Source organism: Gekko japonicus, unplaced genomic scaffold, assembly GCF_001447785.1.
Source record: "Gekko japonicus isolate JY-2015 unplaced genomic scaffold, Gekko_japonicus_V1.1 scaffold869, whole genome shotgun sequence".
In the NCBI taxonomy this organism is placed as follows: Eukaryota; Metazoa; Chordata; class Lepidosauria; order Squamata; family Gekkonidae; genus Gekko; species Gekko japonicus.
This window is the reverse complement of record NW_015173700.1, coordinates 192,521-214,492: the sequence shown is the minus strand read 5'-3', so window position 1 is coordinate 214,492 and position 21,972 is coordinate 192,521. Positions and strand designations below refer to the sequence as shown.

General features: G+C 43.8%; 1 protein-coding gene across 2 annotated transcripts in view; it reads left to right on the top strand.

The window, feature by feature from the left end:
* USP22 (ubiquitin specific peptidase 22) overlaps positions 1–21,972 on the top strand; it is a 166,746-nt gene that overhangs the window by 53,301 nt on the left and 91,473 nt on the right. Inside the window, exons 3-5 of one of the 2 annotated variants that reach the window (XM_015423231.1) lie at positions 7,573–7,686; positions 8,213–8,257; positions 12,695–12,796. In XM_015423231.1, the coding sequence (XP_015278717.1) occupies positions 7,573–7,686; positions 8,213–8,257; positions 12,695–12,796 (261 nt within the window). The remainder of the gene's footprint in view (positions 1–7,572; positions 7,687–8,212; positions 8,258–12,694; positions 12,797–21,972) is intronic. The other variant, XM_015423233.1, reaches the window with a different exon arrangement.

The window sequence follows — 21,972 nt, the reverse complement described above, 5'->3', positions numbered from 1 at the left end:
AACCCTATCTAAATCTACTGCTACTAAAACAATCAGAGTGCTGTTATACAAAATACTAAATACAGTATTACCTGACCTAACAGGTCATACCAGAGAATCCTAACTACCTAAACATTGTAAATCCCTGGAATCGAAATCAACAACCACATTCATCACTCATACAGCATTCATTAATAATCCTACCAGCAGACAAATCACAAGTCACATCCACCCACAACCACTCAAAACTGTTGCCAAATGGAAAAGGATTCCGCTGCTACTTCCACAACTGCCAAGGGTGCAGATGACCCGCCACCTCTAGCATTAGAGGACTGTCCAGTAGCAGCCTCCAAGCTCCAGGCCTCCCCCAAGGGGAAAGGAAGCAACTCTCCTCAGCAGTTGCTTGTTCCTTGGACCGGCCATTAGGGGCACTCTGTACACCACATCCAGTCCAGCTGAACGATCCAAGTTCAACTCCTCGATCTCCAAAGTTCTCTGGTTCCTTAGGCTCCGTTGTTATGTAGTCGGGGTCCACAATCCCCCAGCCACTCCGGGGCTTCCCTCTCAGGCGTCGACTGCCACGGTTCGAGACCCTCAACGGTTCCCGCTGGGATGGCTCAGCTTTCGTGGCCGCTCCCTCCGCCGAAGCTGGGATGGATCTGTCGCCCCCTGACTCCACGTCGTCTCTTTCCCCAGCCACTTCCAGGGGCCCCAAGAGAGGGAGGAGACCCTCCTCAACGCCCCCGCCAGTGCCCAGAGGCCTGCCACCGGCAAGAAAGTTCCCACCGCCAAACGCGCAGCCACCACCGCACCAGCTCCTCGGCTCCGCCAAGACGATCGCTGCACCACCCGAACTCCGGCTGCGCAGCCCGCACACACCTCGCCAGCACCGGGGACAGACTCACGCTGGGCCCCGGCGGCAGGTACTGGAACTCTAATTAACCAGGCCAGTTCAGGCCACTCAGGTCTGCATTGGAGGGAGTGGTAGCCTAAGGGGCAATTTCGTGCCCCATGTGCACACTTGGTTTCAGGTATGAACCCGGAATCGCTCAGCAGCATGTTCCCAGGCCAGCTAGTTGTTGTTGTTATGCTATTGTTGTGAAGTTTCCCATTTCAATAGCAGGAGTGTGAGCACAACGCCTCCACTAAGCCGCCATCTTTCAGATCACAGCCCCTTGAAAGCTCCTTGCTGCAAGTCAGCTGCAGCTTGATGGTATTTTACACATACACCTCCAAAAGGTAGGAACCAATCATGTGTTAAGTCTTCTGACCTGACCATCCATGATCCTGTAGGAGAATTGATTTCATCTACCCAGCAGATTCAAAAGCACCCTGGCTATAGCCCTGGAGCCATATTCTCTGTTCCCAGGCATCTGGAGGCATACTGTTTAAGAGGCCATCTCAGTGGCTGATTCTATCATGTCCGTGAATGAAGCTTTCTTTCCCACATGTGCTGTTAAGGGCCTCAATGTAAAAATAAGCACCTTTCTGTGAAACCCAGGTATAGACCTTTCCAGTACACTGAGGCGAGATTTAAGAGACGGCTGGTTCTAAGTGGGTCATAAATGAAGTTACTTAGTTACCAGTAGCCAGGAGATTTAAAAGAGCCTGTTGTGTTTCCCTTCCTGCCCATCTTGTTTTGAAAACTCAAGCGAGAGAGGATTGTAATCAAATAAGAGCTGTAGATATCTAATGTCCTATCTGGTCTCCAGGTACAACAGTTCTTGGTACAAGTGCTGCGAGGGTGGGAATTGTATATGTGAAGATGGTGAGCCGTAACCTGACAGCCTCTTTATATTTTTTTTTACATTTAGAATGTAATTTCGAAGGTTGCCTTGGTTTACAACGAAGTTGCAGAGTAGAATCTGTTAAGGGCCACAGTAAACATGCAGTTCAAAAGAAGATCTGAGGCTTTATTTTTAAAAATATAGCCTTCAGATATGGTTTTGCAAGCCTACCTACATCCGTCCACCCACCCACCCACCCTATTGCTATGGCAACCGTTAACTTCTATGTAACTGTTATACAAGCAAGTACTATATCCAGTGTGATGTTTAAAAATCTTTATTTTTCACAGAAAAAAATTCACTTCTCTATGAATAGTCAGATTATAAGGCAATGAAAGATATGGGAAGTTTGGTGCATAACCCAGCTGCCATATTCATCTTTCAGATTAAGATACTTATGAACCAATTTATTTTATTTATTACTGCTTGAAGCTGCAACAATGTATGTTTAGAAACACTGAGATAGGAAAGACTATTTTTAAAGGGAAGTCTTATGAAAGCTGTTGAAATACAGGTTTATTGGCTATGCTGAATGAACAGCCTCTCTCAAGACCCTCCTTGGGAAATCTAATTTAAGACATTGTCAGATAGCTTTCAGTCCTTACATGTTCGAAGAAGTGTCCGCAACTGCTGTACCCGGAGATTTGAAAGGAAATTGGATGTTTATGGTACTCATTTTATTGTAATCCTTTCTCACTAGGAGTTGTCAAAACAAGATGAGGGGGGGAAAACATAAAGCTGTTCTTTGGCATGTAGTTATAGTAAATTAAGTATCCTCAGTTAAGTTTCATTTCGTACTGACTATCTCTTAAGTTTGGTGACCCCCTGGTTTACAGATGAGGTTGCTTGCTTTTGCAAGCATCCCTAGTATGTGTGATTTTTAGATTTTGGTTTCTAGTCTTGCTAGTGTAATTATGCCAATATCAACCAGGAAACAAGGCACTGATCTATCAGAGGAGCTGGGATAATGGCAGCCATTTCTGCCTATGGAAGGTTTGAAGCCTTAGATCTCATCTTTGTGTTGGTTAGCAGGGTGTTGCTTTGTGCCAAGTTAGGGTGAGGAAATAAAGGCATGTGATCGAAGTTTCTGAATAAGTTTTCATATGCCATAGATCTTTCAGACTAGGTATAGTCATCTGTTACTTTGTTTATAGTTCTTCTTCCTCAATGAGACTCAGATTACACAATCGGGGGGGGGGGAACCCAGTGCAACAAGGGTGGTATCCAATTAAAAACAAGACAGGTAATTATTAAGGACAATATTATGCAGACAACAACCAATGTAATAGAATCAAGTGTGAGATTAAGAATAGCCAACTCTGAGTAGTATAGAATGCACAAAGAATGTTATGCTGTCCAAAATTTCACAGACCTGAAATTTCTACAGCAGGGGTGTCAAATATATGGTCTGTGGGCCAGAACTGCCCCAACCAGGGCTCCTATCTAGCCTGTGAGAGACTGATTACCTTTATTGCCAGAGGACAGAGGGTGTGCATTTTGTCCCTGTGTACTGTCCCAGTGCTAATGTGGAAGTGGGAAGGTGGGCATCAGGAAATGCCATAAGAGTGTTAATGTTTGTACTTTGAGTAAAAATAATACCGTTAATTGGGTTTGCTTGTGTCCTTTATCAAATTTATCTCTCTGGTTCCTGGCATTACACTTTATGGCACCCATGGCCCTGCATGACAAAGTGACATTTATGTCAGATCTGGCCCTCATCACAAATGAATTTGACACCTCTTCCTTAAAGCCTTGTTCACTTTACAGAAATGTCCTCCTAAATAATCCCATTTTATGCATTCTGTGGAAGGGTAAAAGGTTGTGTCTGCATTTTAGAAAGAGAAAGTTGATCCAGTTCTAGGATTTCAATGCATCATGAAAGGGCAGGCTTGGAATCCCTACTTTCCCTTATGATAGGAGATTTTCAGGAACAAAAACCCTATAAATTTAGGAGATTAAAAAAGCTGACCTAGTCTTGTCCATGAGCTGTTATGCAAGGGTATCGGCTGTAGTTTTTGGAATGGTTAATGTATGTATACGGAAGTAGGCTTTGTTCAGACGGGCTCTAAAATACTGTTTTCATAGTTATCCAAAATCTTCTATCTTTTATTGCTAAGTTCGAGTCCAGTAGCACTTAGAGACCAACGATATTTTCAGGGTTTAAGCTTTCGAGAGTCAAAGCTCCCTTTGGCAGACACTTTGACTCTCAAAAGCTTATTCCCCGAAAATCTTTCTAGTCTCTAAGGTGCTACTGGACTCGAGTGTAACTGTTCTACTGCAGACCAACATGGCTACCCTCTGAAATGTTCTTTTATTGATGCTTGCTGTTGTTGTAATTAATTGGATTTTTGACCGTCCTTCCTAGAAACTGGGCTCAGGGCAGTTTACAGTGCTATAAAACCAGCAAAGGAACAATTAAAACCAAGGTAGCAAACAGCAGAACATTAGATTCTAGAAAAACCAAGATGGCATCCAGGTCCTGATGGTGTCGCTATCTCATGGGGGGGGGGGGGGGAAAGAGGGGGCGTTGCTGCCCTCAGCCAAAAGCCTGGCAAGCCCTGCAGAACCGTAATAAGTCCCACAGGGCCTGGATGGAACTTGGCAGAGAGTTCCGCCAGGTGGGCATCAGGGAGATGCCGGATGAGGAGAGCCGGATGCCTCTCAGGCTGGGGACCTCCAGCATTATTTCTCCTTCCTGCAAGAATGCATCTTACATAGTTTCTGTTTTCTTCAGTCTTTCATTTTGGCAATCCAGGGCCATATAGTCTGAAGCACAATAAACTCTGTTCCCCTCTCTGGCCTTTGCATGTTGCTAACTGTGTGTGTGTGAATGAGAGGCTTCTTGGGATGCAACAGTCTTCTCAGTGCACAGAATCCCTTCTTGCCCAGCTCTGCTTTCTCCTTAGACCCTTAAATGCATACCAGCAGTACTCTGGTGGAAATCAAAGTGTCCTGCTCCCTGTTAAATATTAATTCCAAATTTCAAACTGAAAGCTTGATAACCAAACAGGGTTATCTTTACCAACTTCAGACCCCAGCATTACGCAGAACCTTTTCACTTGCCAGGTTCAATTCTCTCCCTTCAGCGATTTTAACTGGGAGGTTTAATAGTACTCCTTTTGTTAATAGACTAGGCCCTTGTGCAAGCGGGTCTATCGAAACAGTATCTTACGTGTTATTGGAATGTCATTATTATGCTAACATTCGGCACAGCATTTTAGTGTCATTACTTGGTGGCATCGTAGAGCTTCCTGATTCACATAAACGGCTATATCTACTAAACAACATTGATGAAAATATAACCAGCTCTGTGGCAGAGTTCTTTCAGGCAGCTCTTTTTATACGTAGTACAGTATTGTAATCAGGGGTCATTTCGTAGAAAAAGAGGTGCAGGAGCTCATTAGCGTAACTCATTAGCATAACTTATTTGCATATGCCACACACCCTGACATCACCGGAAGTGTGTCAGAAGGCAACACCCACCGCTCAGGCTCCACTGGACTGTTTTGGATTGCTAGCTATTGGGGAGGGGGGATGTGCAGATCTGTCCTCACAGAGGAGGGAGAGCTTGTGCCTGAATAAAACTTAGTCTTAAAGCTGCTTCTGGATTGTTTTGGACCCGGGGGGGGGGCCTCTGCAGCTTACCTGGCTGCTTCTTGCTCTGACTGAGGGCTGCTGGGAGCAGGGGGTGGGGCTTGTTGCATGTGCCCGCCCCCTAGGCTCTTTACTGCCAGAGCTCCACTCCTGTGTGCTCCTGCAGGAAATGACCCCTGATAGTAATGCAAAACTTGTATTTGGGAGATATGAAAGTGAGACTTATTTTATATGGATTTTAGACTATTTTAGAACGAATGCCTCTCGGTATATGTGCCTATGTTTTATTTATCTGTGTATTTTCTCTAATGTCAATGCCAATAAAGGTAACTGAAATGATATACATGCTTGGAACAGGTGCCCATTTTGTGTAGAATGGAACTGCAGAGGGCCAAATTGTGATTGTGCCTGCCAACTTTGTCCAGTTCCTGCAATGTGAACAATTGCAAGTCCCCAGTCCTTCCATGAACATCTTCACAAGGCTGTTGTGCAAAATAGGTTTAAATAGTGTTACAGTGTACTAAATGTTCCACAAAGTGACTTGAATAAATTATTAGGGACTGTGCCCTATACAATGGACAACTTGCTGAAACTAGGATCCTACTATGTAATTTTTGCATCATTTAATGTGCCATGTTAATACGCATTGTTTTAGTTCTGTTTTTAGACCTGGGTTCTACAACCCTAATTCCTATTGCATTATTCATTGGATGGCCCATCCTGTCAATTGTATTGACTCACTGTGTTATAGTCCACCTTGAGTCCAAGTGAGAAAGGTAAACCATAAATAACATAAATAAATTTTAAAAAAATTAGTGGCTTTTATTTGTGGACAATAGTATTACCATCAAATCAAGCCTGCACTCTCCCTAGAAGCTAAAACGACCAAACTGAGGCTATCATACTTTGGTTACATTACGAGAAAACATGCCTCACTGGAAAAGAATGCTAGGAAAAATTGAAGGCAATAGGAAAAGAGGAAGACCCAAAATGAGATGAGCAATAGTACCTTAAAGACTAACAAAATTTGTGGCACGGTATGAGCTTTCGTAAGTCACTGCTCATTTCTTCAGATACAGCTAGAATGTGAGTCTGCCCTGTATTTTGGAGAGCGGAGTGATTTCAGATGCCGAATGGCAATAGCAGGTGAATGACAATAGCAGGCATGATTGGATTAGGTGTGATATGCAGAGGGGTAGTAGATATCAGCATTGGTAATGAGACAGAAAACCTAGGTCTCGATTCAGTCCAGGAAGATACATTGTCTTGAGCTTCATTATCTGTTGCAATTCAGCAGTCTCTCTTTCTAATTTCCCTCTGAAATTCCTTTGTAAGAGAACTGCTACTTTTAGGTCTGCAACTGAATGTCCTGGAAGGTTAAAATGTTCCCTCATTGCTTTTTGAATGTTGTGATTTCTAATGTCATGCTTATATCCATTTATTCTTTGTTGTAGGGACTGGTCTGTTTGTCCAGTATAGAGAGTGGAATGGTATTGCTGACACATGATGGCATAAGTCACATTAGAGGATGAGCAGGAGTATGAATCTGAGATTTGTTTGTAGGTCATTAATAATATGTTGAAGTGGCTTGATAGTGACAGTTCCCTCACACGGGCACTGGAGGGCTGACTTTTTCTTGCTTACAGACAGCCTGCTAATCTAAAACAACTTCTCACCTGCAATTAACAACTACTTAACAGTAACATGGACTCTGATACCAAGGCCTGCAACAAACCAAGATGCCAATTTTGCTCTCATATAGATCCTAGCAACACCATCAGTGGATCCGGCAACATCAGCTATACATCTCACAACTTTATTAGTATGCAAGAAATTTCTAACAGACCAGTTAGGGCAAGATTCATGGACTATTTGTGAATTTTTGATGGAAGGTAAGCAAGAAAAAGATAAATTGGAAGGTTTTTTTGTGGTATGGAAGGAATTGATCAGTTGAAACCTTTCAATATGGAGGCAGATCTTTGAAACAAAGTCAAATTGCATCACTCACCAAGGTAGATTCCTCATGCCAAATTTCAGAGTGATGGCCTGTGGACTGTGTTGATTTTATTACTAATAGAATTTTCTAGATCAAATGTTGGAAAAACTAACATGCCTTAATTATACATCAAGTGTAAAACTCCCAATTTTGTAATTCTGACATTTTACAATTTTGTTCCTGTCTCTCCCCCCACCCCGCCTTTTGTTTCTGCAGCCATAGACCTTTTGTATGGGGGTATATACTGCTTTATGTGTCAAGATTACATATACGACAAAGATATGGAACAAATTGCCAAAGAAGAACAACGGAAAGCTTGGAAGCTACAAGGTTTGGTTTTCTTTAAGTATCTGCCTGAATGAATGCTCATTTTCATTCTTAGACTTCCAGGCCCCTCCCACCAATCAATGGCAGAAACCAATAAGGGGAGGAGAGGAACACTTTGGGGCACTTGGTGCAGGATGTGGGAGATAGCAGAGAGTTCTTCCATTCAGGGGGGCGATAGTTTGTGTAGTATGCACACTTATCTAAATGGTAGCCAAAACTGAGTCCTCTCAAGGAAATTCCAACAAACAGGCACTCCATTGTGATAGTTGCAATAGCTGTTGATGATAAAAACTAGAACTGGTAGAATATCTCTACCTCTTTGAACATAGAACATAATCCAGGCAAGAAATCCATTCCCCTCACATGAAATAGCTTTCCATGTGAGATCACCTCGTAGAACGTGCCGGCTGTATCAGCACATGCTCTGTTTTGCACACACATATGTATGTCTGTAGATATTGACACACGAGTATATGTACACATTTTGTTTTATTATTCAGTTTGCTTTCCCTAATTTTTTCTTTTTTAGCCTTCACTCCAACAATGGTTTCTCACTACCAGTGTACAATGACAGGTAAGAAGTGTGAGCTGGTGACGCATTTCACTAACAAAGCGTCCCTTTGCTGATTATCTGCCACTTTTTAAAAGACAGAAATCATAGTTTTTAAATGCAGAGTTTTAAAAAATGTAGCTTTCTTTCCTTTTACTGGGAATATGTGTCAGGGTTTTGGTGGTAAACTTTAATTTTGCATGCCCTTCCCATGGTTGAAGTCCTCAAAAGGAAATATTTTCCCCTTTCTTTTTTTGAAGGGAAAGGAAAGTTGGAGAGGTCTTGGACCGACATGATGTATTTATTAAAAAACAAAGCTAGTCAAAAGCTAGGCTTACTTGCTTCAAGGAAAAAAATACTCCTTAAACAAAGCCTACAGCGCCATAGCACCTCCTTTCTTGTAATAAATATATTGGCAGGAGTTGATAACTCATTCTCCCTCTTCAGTGCAAATATTTGCTGCTCTCTTTTGAAGTGGTTCAGTCCAATGAAGGGGAAGATAATGATGAATTTCAGAACCAAAAAGAACATAGCACCAAATGATGCCCCCAGAAACTGTTTTCAGGGACCAGTGCAGGAGGATAGCAGATGACAAATATCTGGGAAGGTATTTTTAAACCTGGGTGTCTAGTTGGTGATTTAACAGCCTCTTAGGAATGCTGAAATATGCTCATCTTTGGCTCAAGAGGAACAAACCTGCATAGGGAATAATATAAATTGTGGACTCGGTATAGCCGTCATCAGGCCCAGAGGTCAACATGCATGTATTTTTGTATATTATAAGTTTCAACTAGATTTTTAATATTGGCCCTTTACCAGACTTCTTTCTTACCAACATGCATCCGAGTCACACTGTATTCTGATGTAGACAATTTAATGGAGGCACATTTTGGACACAGCACAATGTTAGTATTGGCGTTTACCTCTGTTACCTATTGCTTCTTTTATCCTGCGCTCCTTCCAAGGAGCTCAGGCCAGCATGCATTGTTCTTCCCTCCTGTGTCTTCACAACAACCCTTTGAGGTAGATTAGACTGAGAGAGAGAGGAAGGGAGAGAGTGTGACCTTTCCAAGTTAACCCAGTGAGCTTCCTGTCTAAATGAAGAGTTGAACCTACATGTGAGCCGAACCTGCTGGTGATCATAGTCTTGAGTTGCTTAGGGAGATCCAGCCTACAAGTAGCTCTTCTAACAGTTAAAAAAATATGAAAGCACTGAAGGTGGAGAATGTTTTCATGTCGGGGTAAAATTTGAGGCATGGGACATCCGTAGTTCATAGCACAGTCATGGACTTGCCACGTTGCTTAATCAAACACCCCCCTTCCCTGCTTCAGCCCTTAACTGAAGGTGCTGAGCTAAGGTGAAGGATTGTTGTTAGGAGATATATATTGTATTTTTATTTAAATCATTTCTCTGCTGCCTTTACACCCAGTTAACATGTGTAAAGTGCTGTAAATGCTCTCAAGGTGATACATACATGCGTAAAGCTGGTCCTTGAAAGCTCTGAGGGTGTACCGTTATTTTAATGTCTCATCCTCATGTGAGGGTGGAAAATACTGAGCAGGACTGTGGATCATTCCCAGCATCTATGATCCCATTAGTATTTCTGGGCTAGGGTGCCAAGAGCCATGCAGCTGATTCCCTGTCCCCCAAGGGGACTTTCGTACCTCTTGAACAGTGCCCCCCAACCAGCGACCACAACATGGCAAACCACCTTTTGAAATTGAGGGTACTTCCCAAAGCAGTTTGAAGCAAGTAATAATAATAATAATCAAAAGCCACTGGGCATGTCCAGCTGTAGTCACAATGTTACCAGGGAGAAAACTCAGCCATATCTGATCTAATACTGATAATCAGTGTTCCCTTAGTGTGCTTAGTCTCTGTTTTCCAAGAAAATTGAGACTACAAGCTGTTCATGTATGGCTTGCACTCTTAAAAGTTTGAACAAAACTTTCTTTGAAATTTGAACAAAGTTTACTGTCTTGCGCACCAGAGGGTACCTAGGCAACAGGTGTTCTGTCTATTTTGCCCTCAACGCTTGCCTGAATACTTACCTTGTATGTATGATTTGCTTGCTAAAATTGGACAGTTTCATCACCCCCCTCTCCTATGCAGGAGTCAAATCTGTTTTTTTAAACCGTGTGTGTGTGTGGTTACCCTCCGAACACTGATGTACTTTTTGGCACACTAACCTAAACAACTTACATTCATGTTTAACATGATGTGCTTGTGGAGACCCAAAGACTTATATGCATAAAATTAAGCCAGTGCATGCATGCAGAGATGGGGCTTTAATCTGAATATCTTTCCCCCCACCATGCTTTATGTTTATTTATCATTTTGTCTTGAGATTCTGTTAATCAGCCTTGTTGACAGTCTGTACAAAATTGATTCTGTCATGCCAACTGTAGTATAACTTAGTGGTGGGTTTATTGGTTTTTTGGATGGTTAAACCAATCCTATCTCATGGGACCCAGTGAGCTCCTGTAGTAAATGTGGGTATACATTAAAGGGCAGTTGGGTCAGCTTTTCTGAAGTCACCCAGAAGAAGCGGTTTTGTTATATGCTTGTCTTGTTACAAATAGATAATGAATTCAAAGCAATGTAACGATTTAATGCAATAGTGCATGGAAACCAGTTTCCCCCTTATTTGTCTGAGTGATATCCCCCCCCCACCCCGGTATTGAGAATGGTGCTGGAAGGAATGGAAAGGGAAGCAAGGATGCCAGTGTTTAAGGAAAAGAGAAAAGCTCCTTCCCTTTCTGTTAACAAGATCTTGGTTTTTGTTGAACTTACACTGGGGAAATTTCACAATTATTTATTTATTTGGACTTCTTGGTGAGGTGGGGTAGGGGCCTTCTATTTTGCCATTAAAGATGACAACCTGAAGTGGTATACACTTCAAACATAAACAGAATTTAAAAACCACTGTGGTAAAAATTGTATAAAACATGCTGGATACTTGATAAGAGCAGTTTTTAAAAAAGGGGGAAGATCAAAGAATGATGATGATCCTGCAGATTGTGTGAGTTCCTCTACCCACATCTACCCCTCCCTGCTTTCTCTCCTTTGCTTAAGGGTTAGGCTTGATCCTGTAGTGCTCCTTTCGACTGTGTGCATTCTGCACAGAACAAGATGAGGTGTAATTGGGTTGAATCCTCAGTTTTGCAGCAGTGTCTTTTAGTAATGTCCAACTGCTTTTATGATTCAAAGTCAATGGCCAGCCTCCTCACCAGGCCACTTCCCAGGTCTTTACTGCTCTCTTTAGCATCTCATAAGGAAGTCAAGAAGGACACCTGGTCTGTTGTTCTAATCCGTTTTGCTAGCCTCTCTTCAGATGACCTACTTCTTCCCCTGCCTGTAAATAGAGTGACCATTTTTCTCAGGCATTGTTGATTTGTTTGGATGACAAATTCCAGCTCTAACTCTCGAGGCAACATCTTATTTTTGTTCTCGTTGACAGGCAGGGGGCTGAGAGCTTATAACCGGTGCACTGTTTTTCAGGAGACTGTAGCCTACTGAAGTTAGTGGCCTGAATGCAAAGAGCTGCTTAGATTTACCCTAAAGGGTTTTTGCCAGCCCAGTGGAATTTTTTGACTACTCTTCTTTGAGGAGATGAGTACCGTGCCATATCACAGAACTGCTTTTGAAGCTCTACTGAGTTTTAGAAGCTTCTTTTGCTGTACGGGAAATGGTCTTCTTTGGGGTGGAAGGCAAATCCGAAAGACCTTTGATGTTATGGTTATTTAGGTCCTGACCGGTATTCGGTACTATCCGGTCTGTATTGAAAGCCATAAGGTGATAAGGAACTTCTCACTGGTACATCCATTGACACAAATGGAGAATACTCTTATTTAGTATCACTTCAGTTGTATACTTGATTCTGCATTGTCTCTATTATAAGTGTACTGCTGCCCAGTAAGCTGGACTTCTGTTTTGTTTCACTGTATTTGCCATATTGGGCAGATCTGAGCACAGTTGACCACAGCGGAGGTGTCTCTCTGGATGTAGCCTCAAGGCATGTTATTGTCCTGGCAGTATGACCTCTGTGATCCCCCCCCCCCTCCAAATTGGTGGATGCCTGAATCAAATTCCAGCATGCAGAGCGATTTACTGTAGTGCTTTCTAATTGGAGGCTGTTCCCTCCCCACCATCCATTGTTGGGGATGGGGGAGAGGAGAGAGAATGGTTACTTGGAAACAGATAGGAATTCTATACAAGCAGCTGCTTTTGTGTGCTTTTTAGCACATGTTTGTGGGAACATATTTTGAAGGTCAATTGCTGCCTTTCTGAACCATGGGTGGGGGTGTGTGAAAGCAAGCTGACTGTTGCTGTGAGGCGCCAGTGGATCCAACTTAATGGACAGCATGGTTTACATTGCAAAGTAGTATCCTTATTGATCTTTACGAAACAGCCCCCCTAAAATAGGTTTTTCTCCCCCCCCTCCTTTTTTGACTGATCAGGTATTGGAGAGAAGTATTCAACATGGGAGCCAACCAAACGCGAGTTAGAGCTGCTTCGACACAACCCCAAGCGGAGGAAAATAACTACAAACTGCACCATAGGTAAGGGGAGGCCCAGCTTTTCTGCTCCGTTCTGCAAATCCACGCTTCACGGCAACCCTTTCTTCCCCCCTTCCGACGTTTAAACAGATAACTGTTGTTTTCTGATCTGCCCTGTGGGTTTGATGTGATTGTGCTTTTGACTCCAGTGTTTAAAATGACAGGAGGATGGACGGAAAACTGTGAATCTTCATCAGAAGCCTTCAGGGCAGAACACGGGCACTACGTACACTAACTTGCAGGAGGAAAATGTTGCTGCCGCTTAACTAACCTGTCTGAAGGTGTGCATAATAACCCAGCGGGGGGCAAAAAAAGAGGAAAAGCCCTCAGAGCCTTGCTTTTCCTGTTTCAGCTCCTGTAGACTCCATCACTAGTGAGCTGATGCTGGAACAAATTGCGCAAAGTGGAACAAACATACGTATTCCCCCCCCCCCCGCCGCCGTTGCTTCAGTATGTCATGGACTTCAAAAAGAATCATTCAGATTCTCGTTTTCTTCACAGATGATACAATTTGGCAGTTTATGCATTACTGTCTATTAATCATTTGTGTGTTCACTCTAGGCATCGCAGTACAGCTCTTCTTAAAATACAGGTATGACTCGAAGTGGCCAGAAAAAGGGATGATTTGTGTTTAAATTGTGTGGCTTTTGGACCCTCTTTAAATAATGGGCAACCTCTGGAGCAATATGCAGATGAGAGACTTAACAATGTAGGGCCTCCAGATGGAGGGAGGTTGGTATTTCATCCATCTGCCTATCCCAGGGTCTGTCTGACACAAGCATGCCTGCAGTTGCATTTCAGTCGCCCAGTTCTGCATGGGCATCACGCCTTGTAATGGGAGTTGTGGGGTAGGGTTTGGTGAACAAATGTGAATTTGGGCTTGCCTATGTTGGGCCCCCTACACTTAGGCCCCTGTGTGACCATGATGCTCAGCATGCAGACGTCAGATAGCCCTGGAGCAGCTGAACATTATCCTGTTCCTCTGTCCTGTGTAGGCACTTACGCAAACTTGCAGCGGGCATTGGTTGTGTCTGTAATTTTGTAGTTAAGCATGATGAACATTCAGGAGTTAATGCTCACAATATAGCAGTCCTGACTCTTCTTAACAAGAGGCGGGCGGTTCATGGATGGCTTTCTTCTGCCCCATGAGCTGTTTGCAGGGAGGAGCAAAGGAATGATGGTGCTGGAGAGAGAGAGAGAGAGAGAGAGAGAGAATGAGAATTAAAAGCTTCCCAAGGGCAACCAAGTTGCCACCAAAGCAGGGATGCTGGTCTTGCGTGAGAAGGTTACAAAATGTCAGCTTCCCTTCTGACCCACACCGCAGCATGAAACAATGGACTTGCTCATTACTGATGGAACCTTGGCCAGAATTTGCAAGGCTGGTGATTCCCTTCCCCCAAACCCCCCCCCCCCCCCGTGTTAGTTGTATTATAATCCTGCCTAGTTTTGAAAGAAATCCACATCTATTTTGCTTGGAGAGGCAGCAGGTTTCCAGTCCTTTTCTACTTACAGTGTATCGGTCCTCTTTTTAACCTGGTGTTTCTCAAAGCTGTAGACCAGCCACATACACACACATCCTCTCTCTCACATACACACTACCCCTTAGGAGAGGCCCATAAAGTTCCAGGGAGAAGTAGGATCCTAAGACAGGTGATGCCACCATCTTTCTCCAGCCAAAACCTAGGTAGATTGAATGCCCACTGGGATTGCTTACTGGGTTTGGGGGGGGTGGGGTATCTGCACCTTTTAGCCCCATTTTCTCCATGAGATTTGGGAAGGTTCAAAAACAGCTTCTTCCTTCAGCACAAAGTTGGAGCTCCTGCCCAATTTGCAGTGTCACTGTGCAGTTATTCGACTCCTTGGCGCTCTACACAATAACTTCCTTGTTTCCACTGTGATCTCCTCATTCCTCTTCTCTGCTCCCCCATCCCCACCCCGTGTTTCACCTTAAGCTCCTGGCTTTCTAATATTTACATTTTATTGCTTCTACTTATCTCTCTTCTCTTCTCCTTTCTTCAGCTTCATTCTGCTGGCTCATTGTTCCTCTGGTTTCTTCATCTGCTTCCTGTTTTCACCCCTTTTCTCTTTCAGTTCCTTTTCTTTGGAATTCTCTTCCCTTCTGACCTTTAGACATAGTTTGTGCCTTTTTTTTTAAGCATTTAAAATGTTTTTCCCCCCAGGCCTTTCTCTTCTAGCTAGTCTCTGCTTCAGCCCCTTCCCTGGACTGGTGAAACTATGAGCAGGGCCTGTCCTTTTAAAGCTCATTTTGTGCAGTGTTTAGTTGTAGGCACCTCATACATAACTCATAATTATTAGACTACTATAAGATACAAATATGAAATTGTTCTAATGGTCGCTGTTGGCCACCCCCCAGATCCTGCAAAAGAAATTCAGAGACATGGCAGACAAAGTGGGTGTTTCAGATCTTCTGCTTCTACTCCCCTGTAAAGAAATTAATTAAAGGCCACCTTTGGGATCCAAAGCAGTTTTTCACATTGTCTCCTTCTCATCCAATGCAATCCTCACAACAACCACCTTGTGAGGGTAGGTTAAGCCGAGCAGTTGTGAGGGGCTCAGTGTCACCTAGGTTGCCAGGTCCTCTCGCTGTCGTGGTGGGGGGAATGGGGGGGTGTCCAGGGGTGGGGGGACATTGCATGCAATGCCCCTGATGCAGTGATGTCACCCAGAAGTGGCATCGTCATGTCGGCGATGTTGCACGCAGTGCTCTGGTTTTTGGGCAAAGACTCTACAGTTTTTGGCTTCAGAACCATAGAGTTTGCCCAAAAACCAGAGCATCGCCAACGTGATGGTGTCACTTCCGGGTAATGTCATTGCGCCGGTGATGTTGCATGTCCCTGCTTGGGAGTGGGGTTTCCTCCAGTGGGCAGCCGGCGGTCAGCAGATCAGAACCCCCCAAAGCGGGAAAGCCCCCGCTGGGACCTGGAGGCTGGCAGCCCTAATGTCACCTGACAGGTTTCCGTGGTTGGGGAAGGGATTCAGACCTGGTCATCCTGGGTCCTCGTCTGCACCCGGCTGCCAAAATAGTGCTCCCCAAACCCCCACAGCTGTGTGTTCGTAGTTGCGGGTTTGTGCAGCGATACTGTGACTTCAAGGAAGTGAGAGCAGGGAACCGAAAACAAATGCTGAAGAATCTGCATCAGGACTTTAATGGTACTGTTGAGACCATGCATACAGGAAACCGTTCCTGTACCCTGGGAATGAGAGCTCAGTGGAAGCGGGGAATTTGACCTGCCGCTAGCTTACTTTGAGACTTGTGGTGTTTTTGCATGGTGTATTTTTGGTGTCTGGAGGAAAATGAAGCTGTGAATCACTCGGCCAATTGGGTACTCTGGGGCAAATCTGTATTTTGATAAAATAGAATATGCATGGGATCTCTGAACCACTGGCGTGGTTATGCTTGGCCCTTCAAGGCATTCCAAGGTTTCCCTCCACAAAAGTTTTTGTTTTTTACTTTGATGTCCCTATTGCTTGTCTCTGTGATGAGTGAGGAGGAAAGAGGCTTCTGAAACTCAAGAAAGAAATGACTGATCTTCATATTTCTGCGTCTCCTGTCGAAACTTGAGTGTGCTTCAGGATCTTAAAAGGGTTAACGATCAAAGTGTCCGAGACTTGTAGGTTTAAGACACGTTTTACAGAGGAAAGATTTGGTGTCTTCCTTAAAAGTACCTTAGGCCTTTTGCTAGGGCAGTATTGTCCTTGTTCTTCGGCCTCAGCTCTTTGTCCCAAAATGGCTTATAAATATGTACCTGCTTTCAGATCTTTCCCAGAGTATTTTTCACACTGACTCATGTGTCTTGAAAATCTAAATCTGCGGAGAGCTTGTGTATGTATGTGTAACTGTGGCTGCTATCTGAAAAGCTGTCACTTTTGTGTTTGTAATTTTTTTTGCAGATATCAGAACTTGCCCACAGCAGATCTGTTTAATCTTAAGTATTATTAGGTAGAAATGCTCCCCACCACCCGACTCATCACTTCTATGTCTGTCATTTTCTTGCTTTTGTGCTGGCCTATTTAATTATAGATTATCAAGGCATGTATAACAGTAATTGAAAACTTGTGACTTTTATTCTTGGTCTCAAAACATGACATCTTTGTTCTGAAAGGTACCTATAAACGTATGGAAGAGGCAGATAGTTTTATGGCAAGATTGAATTCAGAGATTTAGCTCCAGAGGTTGAAGAGAAAAGGAAAAGAAACAAGGAAGGGCATGAGAAAACAACGTAAGGAAGGAAGGAAGGCTGGCCCCTCCAAATATTAGCATGTTTGTTTTTATTTAAAACATGTTTATGCCATCTTTCCAACCAGTTCATGGTCCCCAAGGTGGTCAACAGTCGAAGCATCAAAGCAAATTTTAAAACAAATAAAAACAACACAACAAAACACATACAAGTAGAAACATATACATAAGCAGGAAGGACAGTCAGTGGGGGTACTCCAAACAAAACAGTAGTGGCATAAGACAGTGATAGAGGGGAATAACCAATCTCTGTGGGGAGGGAATTCCATAACTTTGGTGCCATGACCGAGAAAGCCTGTTCTGAAGTTGCCACCTGTCTAATCTCAGGTGGTGGAGGCACCTGAAGCAAGGCCTCCAACGATGACCATAGTGGTCGGTTAAGTTTGTATGGGAGTAGGCTATCCTTCATTACACCAAATATAGGCAGACATGGAATGGGGAAGAAGAAGAAGGAAGGAAGTAGCATTTTTAGTGTTAGAGCAGGAAAAAGTTAAGGAACCATTAACATATCTTCTGTGGGCAGATACAAGAGCAAGAAAGAGAAAAAAAATTAGGAGCACTGAGCATTATTTCCACTGCATTCTTACACTCGGTAGTTTTTAATAGATGGGGTGTTAACAGGGAGGTCAGGCCTTCAGTCCATCAAGCCAGTTGGGCAATTTCCGTGACTCTTGGGTTTTCAGGTCAGTGCCCCACCTTTCCAAAAAGGTTTCGGGTGGCTAATAGCATTTAAGAAACAGGACATAAACAGTAATCTGTTGAAGAGGCAAAAAACACAAAAAACTACCCAGCCCCAATAACTCCAATGGTCCTCAGCACTTCCACCAAACAGTAAAACCAATTCAATAAGGTGCCCTGTGAGACAGAACAGTTTTTTACAAGCCCTTTGAAGGATGGGAGGGGCTTCCGGTGCAGGCTCAAGAAGGGCCGTTCTGCAGTAACCAAGAAGTCATCAGTTTCTGACAATGGCCCATCAAACCAGCCTTGAGGAAAGGATGCTTTCCTAGTGTGTGGTAAGATCTAAGAGAACCCATGAGTTCATACCAGGAAGAGGCAGTCCCTCTGTTCTAAAGTGCTTTCCATTTTACAAAACAACCATCCATAAAAGCTGGGAGCCAGCCTGGTGTAGTGGTTACGGTGCTGGACTAGGATCTGGGAGACCCCAGGTTCAAATCCTCACTCTGCAATGGAAGCTCGCTGGTGACCTTGGGCCGGTTGTACGCTCTCAGCCTGATCTACCTCACAGGGTTGTTGTGAGGATAAAATGGAGAAGAAGAGAAAAATGTAAGCCACTTTAGGTCCCCGCTGTGGAGAAAGGTGACCATAGTGGTGACCATAGTAACTGAAGTAAATAAAACAAATAAATAACGCATTATTCTTCATTAAAAATTATTCTCCTGCTGTGCCTTCTCAGGCTGTTCAAGGTGCTTAAAGTATTATTGCATTCCCCATCAATAAATCATTTCGTCAGTAACGGGGTAACAGAATTTCAGTGAGAGATAATGTATTGCATTTAACCAGATCAGATTATTCCAACCCAGATAACAGAAGAAAATTGTGCCGTCTTAACATCTTGCCACATTAACTCTGAAATGAAGACCGGGGTTTACCTTCATATGAACCGTGGTGGTGTGTGTGTGACACATTTTTGCTCTGTTCTCTCCCCCCCCCCCCCCCCATTGATAGAGACTTAAATGGTCTGGAGCAGCGTTCAGAACTGTGAAAAGCTGTGGTGCCGTTCCATCCATAGCTTTGTGGCACCATAGGCCTATCTCTCCCAAGCAAAAGAGGACATGTGAGATTGGCAGCTGCCTGTTGTGGCTCTCACCTTGTGGAGCAGCCTACCTAAGAAGGTCAGGAACCCCCCCCCCCCCATCATTTTGTAGAAGGTGCAAAACGGAAACATTCAAGAGGGCATTTTTATAGAACTGTATTGTAATGGAACATCCAAGAAGTACTTTCTTATCAAGGAAAGGATTGTGGTCTACTTCAAGGTTTACTGTATGAATCACCTTCCTTCTACTGCGGTGTCTTCTGCCTTTGTAACCCACATTCTGCCTTATGGCATGCCATGCCTAGACAGGTGTTTCTTTCGGTGGTGTCATTTGCACTTTTCCCCCAATTATGAACTCCTCGTCCCACTGCCTTGTTTATGGGCAGCCCTTGCTGTCTAATTGAACTGTTTTTAAGTTTTGTCATTGGCTTTGAGTCGCAGTGAGAAAGGTGGGCTATAAATGAAATAAATAAAGCAAAAGTAAATCAAGCCAGTTCCAGCACGGTACCCTTTCATATTTCATACCTGAGGGACTGTCTCTTCTCATATTGTTCAGGCCACTGGTTAAGCTCTGCCTCACAAACCCTAGTCTCTGTGCCCCTGCCTTCAGAGGTGAGGTGGGTGGCAACCAGACACAGGACCTTTTCAGTAATGGCACCTTGCTTGTGGAATGTCCTTCCCCTCAAGGCTTTGCCTGGTGCTGCCTTTTAAGACATCAAGCCAAAATGCGTCTCTTCAACCCAGGCTTTTAATTAAGGTGTTGATCTCTGAACACTGTTTGAGTCTGGAAGCCATTGGTGGTTGGTTTTTATGGCCTGTGTTTCTGTGCTAGCCTGGATTTTAGTGCTCAATTATAACTAAATGTCTTTTAAGGTTTGGTTCTTATTATTTTTTGTTTGTAAACTGACTGGGGCAGGTTCCTGGAGAGTCAGCATAAAACTTCTCTAAATAAATAAATATTACAGGCTAGGAGTTCACATGATGGACGTCTACTCCAAGCAAAACAAAACAAACCACAGCAGCCAAAAAACCCAGAAAACACCACTGATTGGCAATCTTTAGGAATATTTTATTTGTGTGGAAGCATTCTCACATATCTACAGTTTGAAGTGAATACAGGCAAAGGTTATAAGTTTCCCTCTTTGTCTGATGCTTTTCGAGAATTAGGCCTAAAGAGTTACTCTGGTATTTATATCGTCCATAATTTTTTATTAAAACACATGATTTACAGATTCTTACAGTCTCACAGATTTCATTCCCCGTAGCAAAGCCCACTTTTGTACCATCAGTTTTCTTCTCTGACTCAGGGTTGGAAACTGATATCATATGCCCTTTTGAGCTGCTAGCTCTGTGCACGTCACTGTGTGTACGTTCCATTATCCTGTCTCTTTTTTGCCATCATCTGGAAGTATACTAGCTTGTTGAGTTATTGCAGACTCAAGGGTCAGTATAAAGACATTAACAGATAATCAGCCTTTCATGAAGGGGGGTGGGGAGACAGACAAAGAAGCAGTTCTCACTCATTTGTTGCATGTTTTTGCCCAACGTAGCAGCAAAAAATCTCTGGGACACTGTCCCCCCACCCCCCAAATATTTTATTCTTGTGAAAATGTGAGTCTCCAGCCAGCCCAGCCCACAGGAATAATAATATTCATTATATTTAAAGTACCAAAAGAGAAGATTAAAATTGCCATGTGGAATAAGGTTATGTAAATGTCAGGAATCCCTTGTCAGTGTCACAAGTGCAATATTATATATTCTCCCTTCAGTTTTTGCTCTTTCTCTCCCCTCACAAGCATAAAAAACAACAACACTTGTCTCATAGTTGTTTCCAAGAATTAGAAGAATAGTCAATACTAAGTATTTTTGTATTTTTTCCCCCTGTGTGTGTTCATAACTAGATTACCCCAGCGAGCTCATCTGGTTGACCTGTTCTGCCTTCTGACTGCATCACTACTCGGGTCGATTGGGGTTTTTTTGGCTAGTCTTCCTTCAAAGCTGTAGGTGTCAGAAAGAGAACAGAAGGTCTGATATTCACAGGCTAGTACCATGAATGATACACACAGGATTCTTGCCAAGTACTTCAAATACTTAAGGGGTTGTCTCCAGACTAAATGTTGTACTCATGTTAGGCACTTTTCTCAGCATAACAGAATCCCACCCTTCCACCCCCGGTCGCAGCCCATGGATCTGGCCAAAGTTTGGCTCTTGGGGGAAGGGGGACCTTCAGGAGCAGCTCAAGAGGCACATTGGAGGTCTGCAGCAGGAAGATGGAATTGGTGGAAATTACCCCACTACTTCCATCAGTGGAAAATTTAGTGTGGATCCACCCTCGTGGTTACATGAGTAGAATCATCTCTCCCTTATGTATAAAGCCGTAGGGGCCCAAAGTTCCAATTCACATCAACAGTGTTTGGAGGCTTGAACTGTCAGTCAGAAGACGCTGGCTGTGTTGCCTGGCTGCTTTGTGTAGTCCCGCCCACGTCAGCCCCGGCCAGAATGTTCAGGTCAGTCTGCTCTGGGCCTCTGACAGGAGAGGACCATCTGCAGACTGAGTGCAAGGACGGGGCTTCTACGGCTGGGCCGCTTCAGCCCATTCTTCTCTGATTGGGCCAGCGTTTCAAGGTCATTTGCATATGGAAGCTGATTGGACTTCACTCCATTCCACACCTCAAACTCCCTCCCCCCCTCCCCCCCCCCCCACAAGACAGTTGCAATTGCCAGTTGCATATGGGACCTGCTGTATTCTGAGGTAAAATCTGTCCTCACTCACAACACAGCACTTCCCCTTCAACAGAAACAAACCCAATAACACAATCATGCCACACTACAAGAAAGACAGATCACACCACAAGCAGAATACCACAATGCAAAAAATGATAGGAAAAGTTGCCAGCAGTCACCCCATTATTGCCACAGATATGTACCAGAGAGCGCTTCAGATGGTGGTGTGCAGGTCCCAGGTTCATGTTTTAAAAGCAGCCTGGGGGATTATGGACTATTCACACACTTTCAGCCTTAAGATACCTCATAGGGTAGTTGTGCGGATCATACGGGGGAGAGGAGAATGCTGTCAGCTACTTTGGTTCCCACTGCAGGGAAAAACTGCCCTTTCCCTTGGCAGAGGCTGTGTGTGTGTGGGGGGGG